Raw genomic sequence first — 13,000 nt, 5'->3', positions numbered from 1 at the left:
CAGCTCAGAGCCTGGAGCCTAGTCCAGATTCTGTGTCTCCCTCTCTCAGCCCTCTCCTGCTTATGTGCACGCTCTTTCTCTCTTAAAAATAAACATTAAAAAAAAAATTTAAGTAATTTAAAAATCAAAAGTAATTGATTACTTTTGTGATCAGCACAATATTATTAAATTCATTAACAGCTGACCATTTACTGATCCCTTAATATGTATCAAGCACTGGAATAAACACTCTACAAGTGCGACCTCACTTATTCTTCACACAACTCTGTAAGAGAGGTTCTCATATAAAAGGTAAGAATATGCAAGCACAAAATGATTGTCATTTGCAAGACTAAGTCACTGGTAAATGGCAGAACAAGGAAGTCTCATCCAAATTAACTTTAAAGGGGCGCCTGGGTGGCTCAGTCGGTTGAGCGTCCAACTTCAGCTCAGGTCATGATTTTGCAGTTTGTGAGTTCAAGCCCTGTGTCGGGCTCTGTGCTGACAGCTCAGAGCCTAGAGCCTGCTTCGGATTCTATGTCTCCCTCTCTCTCTGCCCCTCCCTGGCTCACATTGTCTTTCGCTCTCAAAAATAAACATTAAAATTAAAGCAAAACAAAAAAAACAATTAAAAAGTAAAGTAATAAACCACATAAATAAATCAGGTTTTGTCTCAGGTATATGGATACATACAATGACATATTCACAGGGGTGTGTTTATTGTATGCACATGTACATACATGATTTTATGAAACAATCTCAAAAAAAATAGATGGAGATAGATATGTATCAGTTATTAAAATATATTTAGTTTGATTTCATCTCATGAACAATTAAGAGTAAGTCACCTAATACTGTAAGAATTTTTCTTTCATAGTTACCTTTTGAAGAAAACTGGAGGCTGTTTATTGCACTTCTGATATCACCAGAACATCCTTGACAGAGCAACTCTAGGGAAGTTTTGTCGGGGACAGTAATATTTCTTCCATTCTAAAATGAAAAAATTACAGTTTAAAAAACCCTTTTCTAAAACAACCCCCCCCCCCCCGCCCCGCCGCCCATTCTCTAAACTAAATAAAAATAAATTAGAATCTTTCAAAGCTGGAGGCTAAAAAGCTTCCTTGTTAAACACCAGTCTGCTCAGGAAGGTCAATGACTTATCATAGATTAAGGTAAATTTTCAAGAGTATAAAATAATTTTACTTGTTTATTTGGGCTAGATTGTATTTTGAGACTCTCTCCAACTATATGTACATACATATGTACAAATATCACTCCCTTGTCAGGCCAAATATAAGACCAGAAAAATTTCTCTTTCCTTCTCACCTTAAGAAACCCTAATGGTTTACTGATAACAAGACTTAAGTCGAATTCATGTGACAGCTCATATATTACCCATTTCAGATTTTGTAAAAACTGATTAAAACACAAAAAATAGTACTTTCCTATTGTCTTTGAACATATTTTTATTAAATTTTTTTTTCAACGTTTTTATTTATTTTTTTGGGACAGAGAGAGACAGAGCATGAACGGGGAAGGGGCAGAGAGAGAGGGAGACACAGAATCTGAAACAGGCTCCAGGCTCTGAGCCATCAGCCCAGAGCCCGACGTGGGGCTCGAACTCACGGACCGCGAGATCGTGACCTGGCTGAAGTCGGACGCTTAACCGACTGTGCCACCCAGGTGCCCCATGAACATATTTTTATTAATCAAAGCTGTTTCAGAAGTCTTTATGAAAAATTTACTGTTCTAGGTTAGTCTCCCCATATCCTAAACTTTGTCACAATTGTTAATATTCTAGTCAGTATTTTTCCACACTACTTTCTGTGTAAAAATATCTCTAAGTACATAGAGAACCTAAAAGTATGTATAGACATAGTTAACTTTTTAAAGTTTTTTGTTTTTTTGACAGAGAGCGAGCAACGAGCTCATGCAGGGGAGGGGCAATGAGAGAGAGGGAGAGGGAGAATCCCAAGTACGCTCCATGCAGTATGGCACCCAATGCGGGGCTCAATCCCATGAACCATGAGATCATGACCTGAGCCAAAATAAAAAGTTGTACGCTTTGTATGACTGAGCCACTCAGGTACCCCAACATAGTTAACTTTTAAATACAAGTAGGGTCATATTACATGTATTACTATTATTATTATTATTATTATTATCATTATCATTATCTTTGAGAGAGAGAGTGCTCAAGTGCAGGAGAGGGGCAGAAGGAGAGTGAGAATCTAAGCAGGTTCCACGCCTGACAAAGGGCTCGATCCCACAACCCTGTGATTATGACCTGAGCCAAAATCACGAGTCAGATACTGAACTGACTGAATCACCCAGGTGCCCCTACATGTATTATTCTATGACATGACTTTTTACTTAATACCATTCTCTGCGATCTATAATAGCACCTTTAACTATATTTCACTTTAAAAAAACATTATGAGTATATTATAATTTACCAGTTTCTCCAATGAAGGGACATTACATTGTTTCCCATTTTTCACCACAAATTTATCTTTGTCAGCAGCACAAATATTTCTGTAAAAGGAGAGTGCCTTTGGGGCGCCTGGGTGGCTCAGTCGGTCGGTTAAGCATGGGACTTCAGCTTAGGTCATGATCTTGCACTCCGCGTCAGGCTCTGCCTGGAGAGTGCCTTCGAAAGTCTAACAGTTACCAATTTTATTTTTTCTACCAATGGTATATGAGAATGCCTATTTTCTGCTTCTTTGGCAATCCTTTTTGTTGATTTCTTAAATGTTTTGCAAACTGATACATGAAAAATGGTACCTGGTTTAAATATGAATTTTTGGGGGGCACCTGGGTGGCTCGGTCGGTTAAGCATCCGACTCTTGATTTTGATTTTTAAAATTTTTTAAATGTTTTACTTTTTGAGAGAAAGCATAAGCAGGGGAGGGTAAGAAAGAGAGGTAAACAGAGGATCCACAGTGGGCTCTATACTGATAGGCTAACAGCAGTGAGCCCAACGTGGGGCTCGAACCCACAAACCATGAGGTCATGACCTGACCTGAAGTCAGACACTCAGCTGACTGAGCCACCTAGGTGCCCCTTGATTTTGATTTTGGCTCAAGTCATGATCTCACAACTGTGGAATCAAATCCTGTGTCAGGCTCTGCGCAGAGTGTGGGGTCTGCTTGGGATTGTCTCTCTTCCTCTCTCTCTCTGCTCCTCACACACTCATGCTTTTTCTCTCAAAATAAATTAATAAACATTTAAAAATATATTTAAATATTAATTTCTTTGATTACTAGTAGGGCTAAACACCTCTCATGTTTATTAGCTATTTGTAGTACTCTGAGTATTGGCTTCTGTTCTTAACCTTTTTTTGGAGGCATATATATATATATATATATATATATAAAATTTTACATATTCATACAATATATATTGCATTATACGTACATATGTTACATATATAATACATACTATATTCAGGTGTTAATGCTTTATCTGTTACATAAATTGCAAATATTTTCTTCCATTCCAAGGCTTGTATTTTAACTTAGCTTATCATGCCTTCTGTCATCTCCTAAGGGCTTTTTTTTTTTTTTTAATGTTTATTTTTGAGAGAGACAGAGCATGAGCAGGAGAGGCGCAGAGAGAGAGAGGGAGACACAGAATCTGAAGCAAGCTCCAGGCTCTGAGCTGTCAGAACAGAGCCCGACACGGGGCTCGAACTCACGGACCATGAGATCACGACCAGAGCCGAAGTCTGATGCTTAATCAATTGAGCCACTCAGGAGCCCCTCTCCTAAGCTTTTTGAAGTAAATGCAGTGTTTTTAGGACTTCTGTTTCTTTCTTAGGAATACCTTCCTCCAAACCAAAGTCAGTATTTTTTCTTTTTCTTTTATTTTAGAGAGAGAGAGATGCAGGGGAGAGAGGGATGCACATGCAGGGGAGGGAGAGAGGGAGAGAGAGAGGGGGAGAGAGGAGGAGAGAGAGAGAGGAGGAGAGGAGGAGAGAAGAAGGGAGAGGGAGAATTTGAAGTAGGCTCCACACTCAATCCAGAGCCCCATGTGGGGGGCTCCATCCCACAACCTTGGGATCATGACCTGAGCCAAAATCAAGAGTCAGGCACTCAACCAACTGAGCCACCCAGGCACCCCAGAACTTCAGTCTACCTAAAAATTATTTTTGTGCATAGTATAAAGATGCAACCTTATGTCTTTCCATATGGATATCCAATTGTGCAAATACTACTTAATTTTAATAGTCTCCTCTTTCTCCAGTAACGTAAAATACTACTTTCTTATACAGAAAATTGCCATTTACACATACTCATCTATTTCTGTGTTTCTTCTCATTTTATTCTTTTTTGTCTATTACTGTGCCAATATTATGCAGGTGTGATATGTATAATTTTATATTATGCTCCAATACCTACAGACCAAGTCTCTCTTCATTATTCCTTTATAAAATTTTCTTGCTCATGCCTGTGAATTTCTCTTCCAGATTAACTTCATTTTTATTGTGAATACATTTATTTTATTTAAAATTATTTTAAGAGTATTTCTTTTTGAAAAATTCTAGTATGGATTAGTTGCCAAAAAGGAAATATAATTTAAAATCATGATCCTTGGTAGTTGAAGGAAATACCATGGATGTTAATTACTCTGCATATACAACTGTGGTTGAAATGTGTGATCACAATTTACATACTTAATAATAAAGAAAAGACTAAAGACCTTTTTTCTTATAAAAACAGAGAAACATCTATTTAAACTTAAAAAAAAAAAACAAACCTAAGATATTCAACATTCTTTCTTATAACTAGGGGCACCTGGGTGGCTCAGTCGGTTGAGCATCTGACTCTTGATTTCAGCTCAGGTCATGATCCCAGAGTTCTGGGATCAAGCCCCGTGTCAGGCTCGGCACTGGTCATGGAGCCTGCTTGGGATTTGGGATTCTTTCTTTCCCTCTGGGCCTCTCCCCTGCTCGAGCTCTCTAAAATAAAAATAAAACATTATTTAATAAAAAAGATGTCAACACTCTTTCTTAATTTAATTAACTGAGGTGCAGAATGCCAGAGATTAAACTCTTAATCTTCCTATAACATCATTATCATCTTTGGAGACTCCAGACAGCATCCTAACAATTGATTTTATAAAAGTTTGAAGGATTTGAAGTGTGCTGGTTATTGCTCCTGTGATGTAACGTATCAACAATAAACTCAATGTATACTAGTTTTAGGTGCACCTGGTTGACTCAGTCAGTAGAGCATGAGACTCTTGATCTCAGGGTTGTAAGTTCGAGCCCCACAATGGGTGTAGAGACAACTTAAAAAATCTTGAGGCACCTAGGTGGCTCAGTCGGTCAAGCGTCCAACTCTTGACTTTGTCTCAGGTCATAATGTCACAGATTTGTGAGATTGTACCCTGAGCAGGGAGCCTGCTTGGGAGTATCTCTCTTCCTCTGTCTCTCCCCCACTCACTTGTGCTCACTCACTGTCTCAAAAATAAATGAGTAAACTTAAATAAATAAAAACTAAACTTAAAAATATTAAATACAATGAAATTTTTAAAAAATTTTTTATTTATATTTAAGAGGTAGAGACAGAACACGAGTGGGAGAAGGGCAGAGAGAGAAGGAAACACAGAATCTGAATAAGGCTCCAGGCTCTGAGCTGTTAGCACAGAACCTGATGTGGGGCTCAAATTCATGAGCTATGAGATCATGACATGAGCCAAAGTCAGACACTTAACCAACTGAGCCACCCAGGTGCCCCAAGTATACTAGTTCTAACATTCTTGCAGGTCAACTATTTAAAGTACAACATGTTAACTACACAACAAAAAAGTCATGTTATCTTTTTTTTTTAATTTTTTAACGTTTCTTCATTTTTGACAGAGCATGAGCGGGGAAGGGGCAGAGAGAGGGTGACACAGAATCTGAAACGGGCTCCAGGCTCTGAGCTGTCAGCACAGAGCCTGACATGGGGCTCGAACTCACAAACTGCAAGATCCTGACCTGAGTCAAAGTCAAACGCTAACCGACTGAGCCACCCAGGCGCCCCATCTCTCTCTCTTTTTTAAAAAGTTTATTTACTTTTGAGAGAGAGAATGAGTAAACGGGGGAGGAGTGGAGACAGAAGGAGAGACACAATCCCAAGCAGGCTCCACACCGTCAGCACAGAGCTCCATGCGAGGGCCAAATTCACAAACTGTGAGATCACGACCTGAGCCCAAACCAAGAGCTGGACGCTTAACCAACTGAGCCACCTAGGCGCCCCCATGGTATATTTTTTACTATTCCAACACAACTTATTAAAGTGAATGCCATTTGCAATTTAATGATTTGGTCTTTTTTTTTTTTTAATGTTTATTTTTGAGAGAGAGAAAGTCAGAGTGCAAGCAGGGGAGGGGGAGAGAGAGAGAGAGAGAGAGAGAGAGAGAGAGAGAGAGAGAGACAGAATCCAAAAGCAGGCTCCAGGCTCTGAGGTGTCAGCACAGAGTCCGATGTGGGGCTCGAACTCACAAACCGTGAGATCATGATCTGAGCCAAAGTAGGATGCTTAACCAACTGAACTACCTAGGTACCCCTGATGATTTAGTCTTAAAAATTTTTTTGAGTTAACGTGGTAAGGTGCTATATGTTGACTATTTTTATTAGTTCTTGATGTTTAGTAAATAAAGTATTTAAAAATAATAATTTGTAGTTATGCTCCTAGTAGAGAATGTAGATTTATTTTCAAAAAGACATAAAAAAAACCACAAGTAATCCTACCATCCAGAACTAACCACACTCAGCATTTTTATGTCGTTTCTTCTAGTATGTATGGGTGTAAGTATAACATGCATTCTGCTGTTATTGAAAATTATTTTCTTTTAGCACAGTGAACTGGAGTGAGAACAAAACTTCAAACCTATCTGATACTTAATAGTTGTGAGATATTATGCAAGTCATTTCCCCCCAAAAGCTGTCTCTTCATCCATAAAATGGGGATTATGTACCAATTTTGTACAGTTGTGATGAGGTTTAATAAGATCAGGTATATAACAATACTTTGCTTAGTGCCTGATGCATATTAAGAGCTGAAGATGTAATTTTTTTTTCATTTTTTTAAAATGTTTTATTTTATTTTTAAAACAGAGAGACAGAGCATGAGTGGTTAGGGGCAGAAAGAGAGGGAGACACAGAATCTGAAGCAGGCTTCAGGCTCTGAGCTGTCAGCACAGAGCCCGATGTGGGGCTCGAACTCATGGAGTGTAAGATCATGACCTGAGCCAAAGTTGGACACTTAACCAACTGAGCCACCCAGGTGCCCCTAAATATATAATTTCTATTGTTAGCATTATAACTTTGTACCTTATTATTGTTATTATTATTTTAATGTTTACTTTTGAGAGAAACAGAGTATGAGCAGGGGAGGGGCAGAGAGAGAGACACACACACAGAATCCAAAAGAGGCTACAGGCTGTGAGCTGTCAGCACAAACCCTGATGTGGGACTCGAATCCATGAACCGTGAGATCATGACCTGACCCAAAGTCAGACACTTAACTGACTGAGCCACCCAGGTGCCCCTTGCACCTTATTATTTTTAACTTGCCATTAAGTTAAAATACATTAATTCGTATTTTCCCATATCACTAAATATTCTCAAAACACTAATTAATGACATGACACCTCATCATAATAACTGCTCCCTCTATTATTGGAGTCTGCCTATAATTTTTCACTATTAATAGTTTTTACTTATTCAGTTAAGTGCTTTTCATACATACATTTTTTTTTGATCCTCAAAGCAACCTCTCTCTTGAAGATTTCCCTCAGTTTCTATGATCCAAGTGGTGCAAAAAAATTTATTATGTTTCATTTAAGATCTAGTTGATTTGTAGTAGTAGGCTCCCCCTAGAACCATGCTGCTGGGAGAAGTTCCATCAATTTATTTTAACATAATGTTGATGTCAAAGATAGAAAAAATGATGCATTAAAAATGACAACATGGGAATGCAAGCTGGTGTGGCCACTCTGGAAAACAGCATGGAGGTTTCTCAAAAAACTAAAAATAGAACTACCCTAAGACCCAGCAATTGCACTAGTAGGCATTTATCCAAGAGATACAGGTGTACTGTTTCAAAGGGACACATGCACCCCCATGTTTGTAGCAGCACTATCCACAATAGCCAAAGTATGGAAAGAGCCCAAATGTCCATCGATGGATAAATGGATAAAGAAGATGTGAAATATATACACAATGGAGTATTACTCGGCAATCAAAAAGAATGAAATCTTGCCATTTGCAACTACGTGGATGGAACTTAGGGTATTATGCTAAGCGAAATTAGAGAAAGACAAATATCATATGACTTCACTCATATGAGGACTTTAAGAGACAAAACAGATGAACATAAGGGAAGGGAAACAAAAATAATATAAAAACGGTGGGGGGGACAAAACAGAAGAGACTCATAAATACGGAGAACAAACTGAGGGTTACTGGAGGGGTTGTGGGAGGGGGGATGGGCTAAATGGGTAAGGGGCATTAAGGAATCTACTCCTGAAATCATTGTTGCACTATATGCTAACTACTTTGGATGTTTCTTAGATGGAACCAATGATTTATTTGATTTTTTGTTCCCAAACTCATCAGAAAGTTAGTTTATTTTACAGAAAAAAAAGTCTACACCAATTTTTTTCTGGAGGTTTTTCTTTTTCCATTTATATTTATTTGCACACCAACAAAGCTCATTCTGCCAAATCAATAGTTTCAAATATTTTAGATTGTCCTTTTGGTCAATAACACTGGTTTTGGTTTAAAAGCCACAAAAACCACAGGGAAGAAATATAAATCTGTTTAAAATAGTTTGTATAGATACAAGCATGGTAATAAAGTTTGGGAATAGTTAATACATACTATTTTTATAATGGCAGTGATAGTAATGTTAACATTAAATAATACCTTAAAGTCTACTAATCATACCACTAAATTAACACATATTATATTATTAACATTTTACATTTTCTTCTTAATATAATAGCTCAAAAGAGCTGAATGTTCTATACCCAAGGATTTCATAATATTTTAATCACTGGATTGTGCCAGAAATAGAGATTTTAAGACCACACAGAACTACAAATGTCAACTTCAAAGGTCAAAAAAATCAACTGATGATTAATTCATCAATAAGGTCAAAGGACAAATTTGAACTTAGTTTTACACACTAGACCAATCGTTTGGCTGATGAAACTAATTTGACTGATTTGGTACCTTAAAGGAAAAAACAGGGGTGGGCTCAGTCGGTTAAGTGTCCGACTTCGGCTCAGGTCATGATCTTGCAGTCTGTGAGTTCAAGCCCCGCGTCGGGCTCTGTGCTGACAACTCAGAGCCTGGAGCCTGTTTCAGATTCTGTGTCACCCTCTCTCTCTGACCCTCCCCCATTCATGCTCTGTCTTTCTCTGTCTCAAAAATAAATAAACGTTAAAAAAAAAATTTTTTTTTAAAAAGGAAAAAACAATTTACCATTTAAATAATAACCACCATGGTACTGGCTCCTATGAAAACCCATCTGTTTTTATTTGATAAGGTATACAAATAATATAAAACTATAATTACAGTTAAAACATCATTATTTGTCATTGAAAAACATTAAATCACAGAAATTCCTTGGTTCTGAAACTCTCACTTTTAACGAATTGAATAATTCAAGTTAACATTGCAACTGTATACACAATAAAAAAAGTAACTGTGACTCCACAAATAAAAACAGAATTGTAATTAAAAAAAAAAATGACAACAGCCATTTCACCACAACGTTAATATATCTAATACTACTGAACTGTACACTTAAAAATGGTTAAGACGGTATAGTTAATAACACCGTATTAAATATTTTAAAGGTACTGAGAGAGTAGGTCTGAAATGTTCTCACCACAAAAAAGAAGTGGTAATGACATGACTTGGTGGTATTGTGTAATGCCACAGTGGTAAGCATTTTGCAATATGTTAAGTGTATCAAATCAGTGTGTTGTATACCTTAAACTTATGAATGTTGTATGTCAAGTATATTCCATAATGTCAGAAAATAAATGGTTAAGATGGTAAATTTTATGTTTCTTACCACAATAAAAATGTTAGATTAAAAAAAAAACTGACAACAGGACAAATGTAGAGTTGGACTGTTGATGACGAAGTATCTAAATGCCAGGAAACAGTCTCTTGATAATCTACACAATTTAGAATACTAAGCCAAGGAAAGAACTATTTACTTCAATATGAAAGAGAAAGTGAGGTTTAATAGTAGAAAAAGGTTAAAGATTCTTTTTTTTAAGTAGGCTCCACGCCCACTGTGGAGGCCAACAAAGGGCTTGAACTCATGACCTTGAGACCAAGACCTGAACCAACATCAAGAGTCAAACGCTTAACTGAATGAACCACCCAGGCACCCCCGGATTTCTAAAACTATTTCCTGCCTTTCCTAAAATGACAGGCCTTACAAATGTAATAAAATATTTTAATTCTAAAAACTGAAATAATATGTGTTTCTAACTCTGCAAGTTTCACTTTCTATAAATAAAATGTAAGATTCAGATTAATCAGTTCTTAAGAGATTTACCTTATTAGCTTCCATGGTCACTATTCGATTAAGAAATTTCATCATAATTGTTGGTGCCACAGGGTTAAAACTGTCAAAAGTTTTATAAAGAAAGATAAGGGTTAGATGATTGCCTAAAAATATAACTTGTGAATGTGAGCATAACAAGAATTTCATTCTTACCTAATGTTTGATATAGCACACTCTTCCTGAATTTCTTTGGGAAACAGTAACCTTTGATTATTATCTCCACCGAGACTGTCAGAGATTATAAATATTAGAGGACACCGACCAGTATGCACATATTTCCTAAAATAAAGTATAGCAATGTTGAAATTTAAGCTATTGCCATTTAATTCAAAGTTTGAGAAAACTTCACTGAAACTCACCTGAGAATTTCATGTAAAGTATGAGAATCTCGATAAAACTGGTTAGGTAAATCCTATTGAAAAATGATAAATACTAGTTTAGTTTTATTCTTGTGTAAATTTATTTTCAGATTTATATTTACCAAATTAGGAAAAAATGTCACCTATTCAACGTACTGTAACTAGAACTTTTATAGAAATTAAGGAAAACATGAAAAAGCTGATGTCCTATCCAGTGAAATGCATCAATGGGAAACCCAAGTTTCAGTTCAAATTTCTTAAGGTCACTACTAGTTACAGTATTTTCACTAAGACACCACTTTCTAAAATCCTTCCTTTTTTTTTTTAAGTTTATTTATTTTGCAAGAAAGAAAGTGAAAACGGGAGGGGTAGGGAGAGGGAGGGAGGGAGGGGAAGAGACGGAGAGAGGGAGGGAGGGAGGGAGAGAGAGAATGAATCCCAAGCAGGCTTTTCACTGTCAGTGCAGACTTGATACCGAGCTCGAACTTACGAACTGCTAGATCATGACCTGAGCCGAAATCAAGAGTCAGATGCTCAAATGACTGAGCCACCCAGGCACCCTTCAAATTATTTCTTTTGCTTTTTCCACACTTACATCATTAAAATTCTAAAGTTCATCAACTGATAGCTACTCTATTCAAGTTTACTGGAAAAGACCTGAGGTCTCTGCTATCACAGAGCCTTTACATTATATTTTACCACGATTAATACTATGGAGAGAGTTAACGCCATTATCAGTAAGATATATCTTGTAATTATTTACTCAATAGTTAGTAGGATCTCAAAATTTGTCCGTACTTCAACCAGAATTATCCTCTTATCAGTTCTCAGATCATCTCCAAGCATCTGTAGTTTGTTATATTTTGTTGCTCTTAGCAGAAACTCTTTAAAAACTATTATCTGAGATTGATAGGGAAATACTTGGAAGCTTGATTCTGAAAGAAAACACATTCAACATTTTTACTCTCAACAAATTATGCACACATCAGCATCACACATATGTACTTAATATACATATATATGTTACTGAATACATTCACATATACCTGAAGAAGCTCACAAAATTGTAGATTTTTTTCTAATTAGGCAAAACTGTTCAAATTCAAAATAAGATATACATTTCAAAAGACAAGAGTCATCATGGACCACAGTGAATTTTCTATACCAATGAATGTAATATGGAATTAAATAACTTCAGAATACAGCTGTCAGTATAATAGTCACCCAACTGGTAAAAACATTTATGTCTTTGCCTGTAAAATGAAGACACTCCAAATGAGTGTGCTATGAATCAATTGATCAGACTTAATCCTCAAAGAATCCCATTCTCCTCTACTGGAGGCAACTTTCCCCTCTTCTCTTGAAATTACTACTCTCTAAAACTGGGAAGTATCAAAGAAAATGCTCTCATATGGTTTCATTGATTGCTATTCTTATTTTATGAAGTTATTAATAGTGGTCAGATGTCAATCTAGCATACAAGTGACAACACATAATTTCTTCTAAAAACATATACCCAAAAATCTTGGGAATCTCAAGAATATAGATGGGGAGTTTCTTTCTTTCTTTCTTTTTTTTTTTTTTTTTTTAATTTTTTTTAATGTTTATTTATTTATTTTGAGAGACAGAGACAGAGCATGAGCAGGGGAGAAGCAAAGAGAGAGACACAGAATCCGAAACAGGCTCCAGGCTCTGAGCTGTCAGCACAGAGCCTGACACGGGGCTCGAACTTATAAACCGTCAGATCATGACCTGTGCCGAAGTTGGACACTTAACCGACTGAGCCACCCAGGCACCCCAGATGGAGAGTTTCAAACCTCCTTTAAACATAGACTTTTCCCACTATTTCCACTACCTTCAGAGCAAATCTTACCAGAATTAAAGATCTCCTTGAAATCATCTTTTTGGAAGTCTGGTAAAATTGGATTGATCCACTCTTGTACTTGAATACCATGCTCCTTTGATAATATTTTTAGAGTTGTTGTTTTCCCACATCCAGGAGGACCTGTTATTAATAAAACAGATCCACCCTAAAACCAAATACAAACATTAATAAAAAATCAAAATCACCTGGAATGCTAG

The 13,000-nt window shown here is 36.8% G+C and overlaps 1 protein-coding gene across 1 annotated transcript in view; it reads right to left on the bottom strand.

Annotated features, from left to right (window-relative positions):
* Positions 1-13,000, bottom strand: part of RAD17 (RAD17 checkpoint clamp loader component) — a 38,149-nt gene that overhangs the window by 15,552 nt on the left and 9,597 nt on the right. The window contains exons 5-10 of the mRNA XM_043585774.1: positions 12,792-12,948; positions 11,717-11,853; positions 10,919-10,971; positions 10,713-10,838; positions 10,551-10,620; positions 861-969 (exon numbers count right to left, since the gene is read on the bottom strand). Of these exons, the coding sequence (XP_043441709.1) occupies positions 861-969; positions 10,551-10,620; positions 10,713-10,838; positions 10,919-10,971; positions 11,717-11,853; positions 12,792-12,948 (652 nt within the window). The remainder of the gene's footprint in view (positions 1-860; positions 970-10,550; positions 10,621-10,712; positions 10,839-10,918; positions 10,972-11,716; positions 11,854-12,791; positions 12,949-13,000) is intronic.

This window comes from Prionailurus bengalensis, chromosome A1 (assembly GCF_016509475.1).
Source record: "Prionailurus bengalensis isolate Pbe53 chromosome A1, Fcat_Pben_1.1_paternal_pri, whole genome shotgun sequence".
Classification (NCBI taxonomy): domain Eukaryota; kingdom Metazoa; phylum Chordata; class Mammalia; order Carnivora; family Felidae; genus Prionailurus; species Prionailurus bengalensis.
The sequence above is the reverse complement of the archived record's forward strand: the minus strand, read 5'-3'. Positions and strand labels throughout refer to the sequence as shown.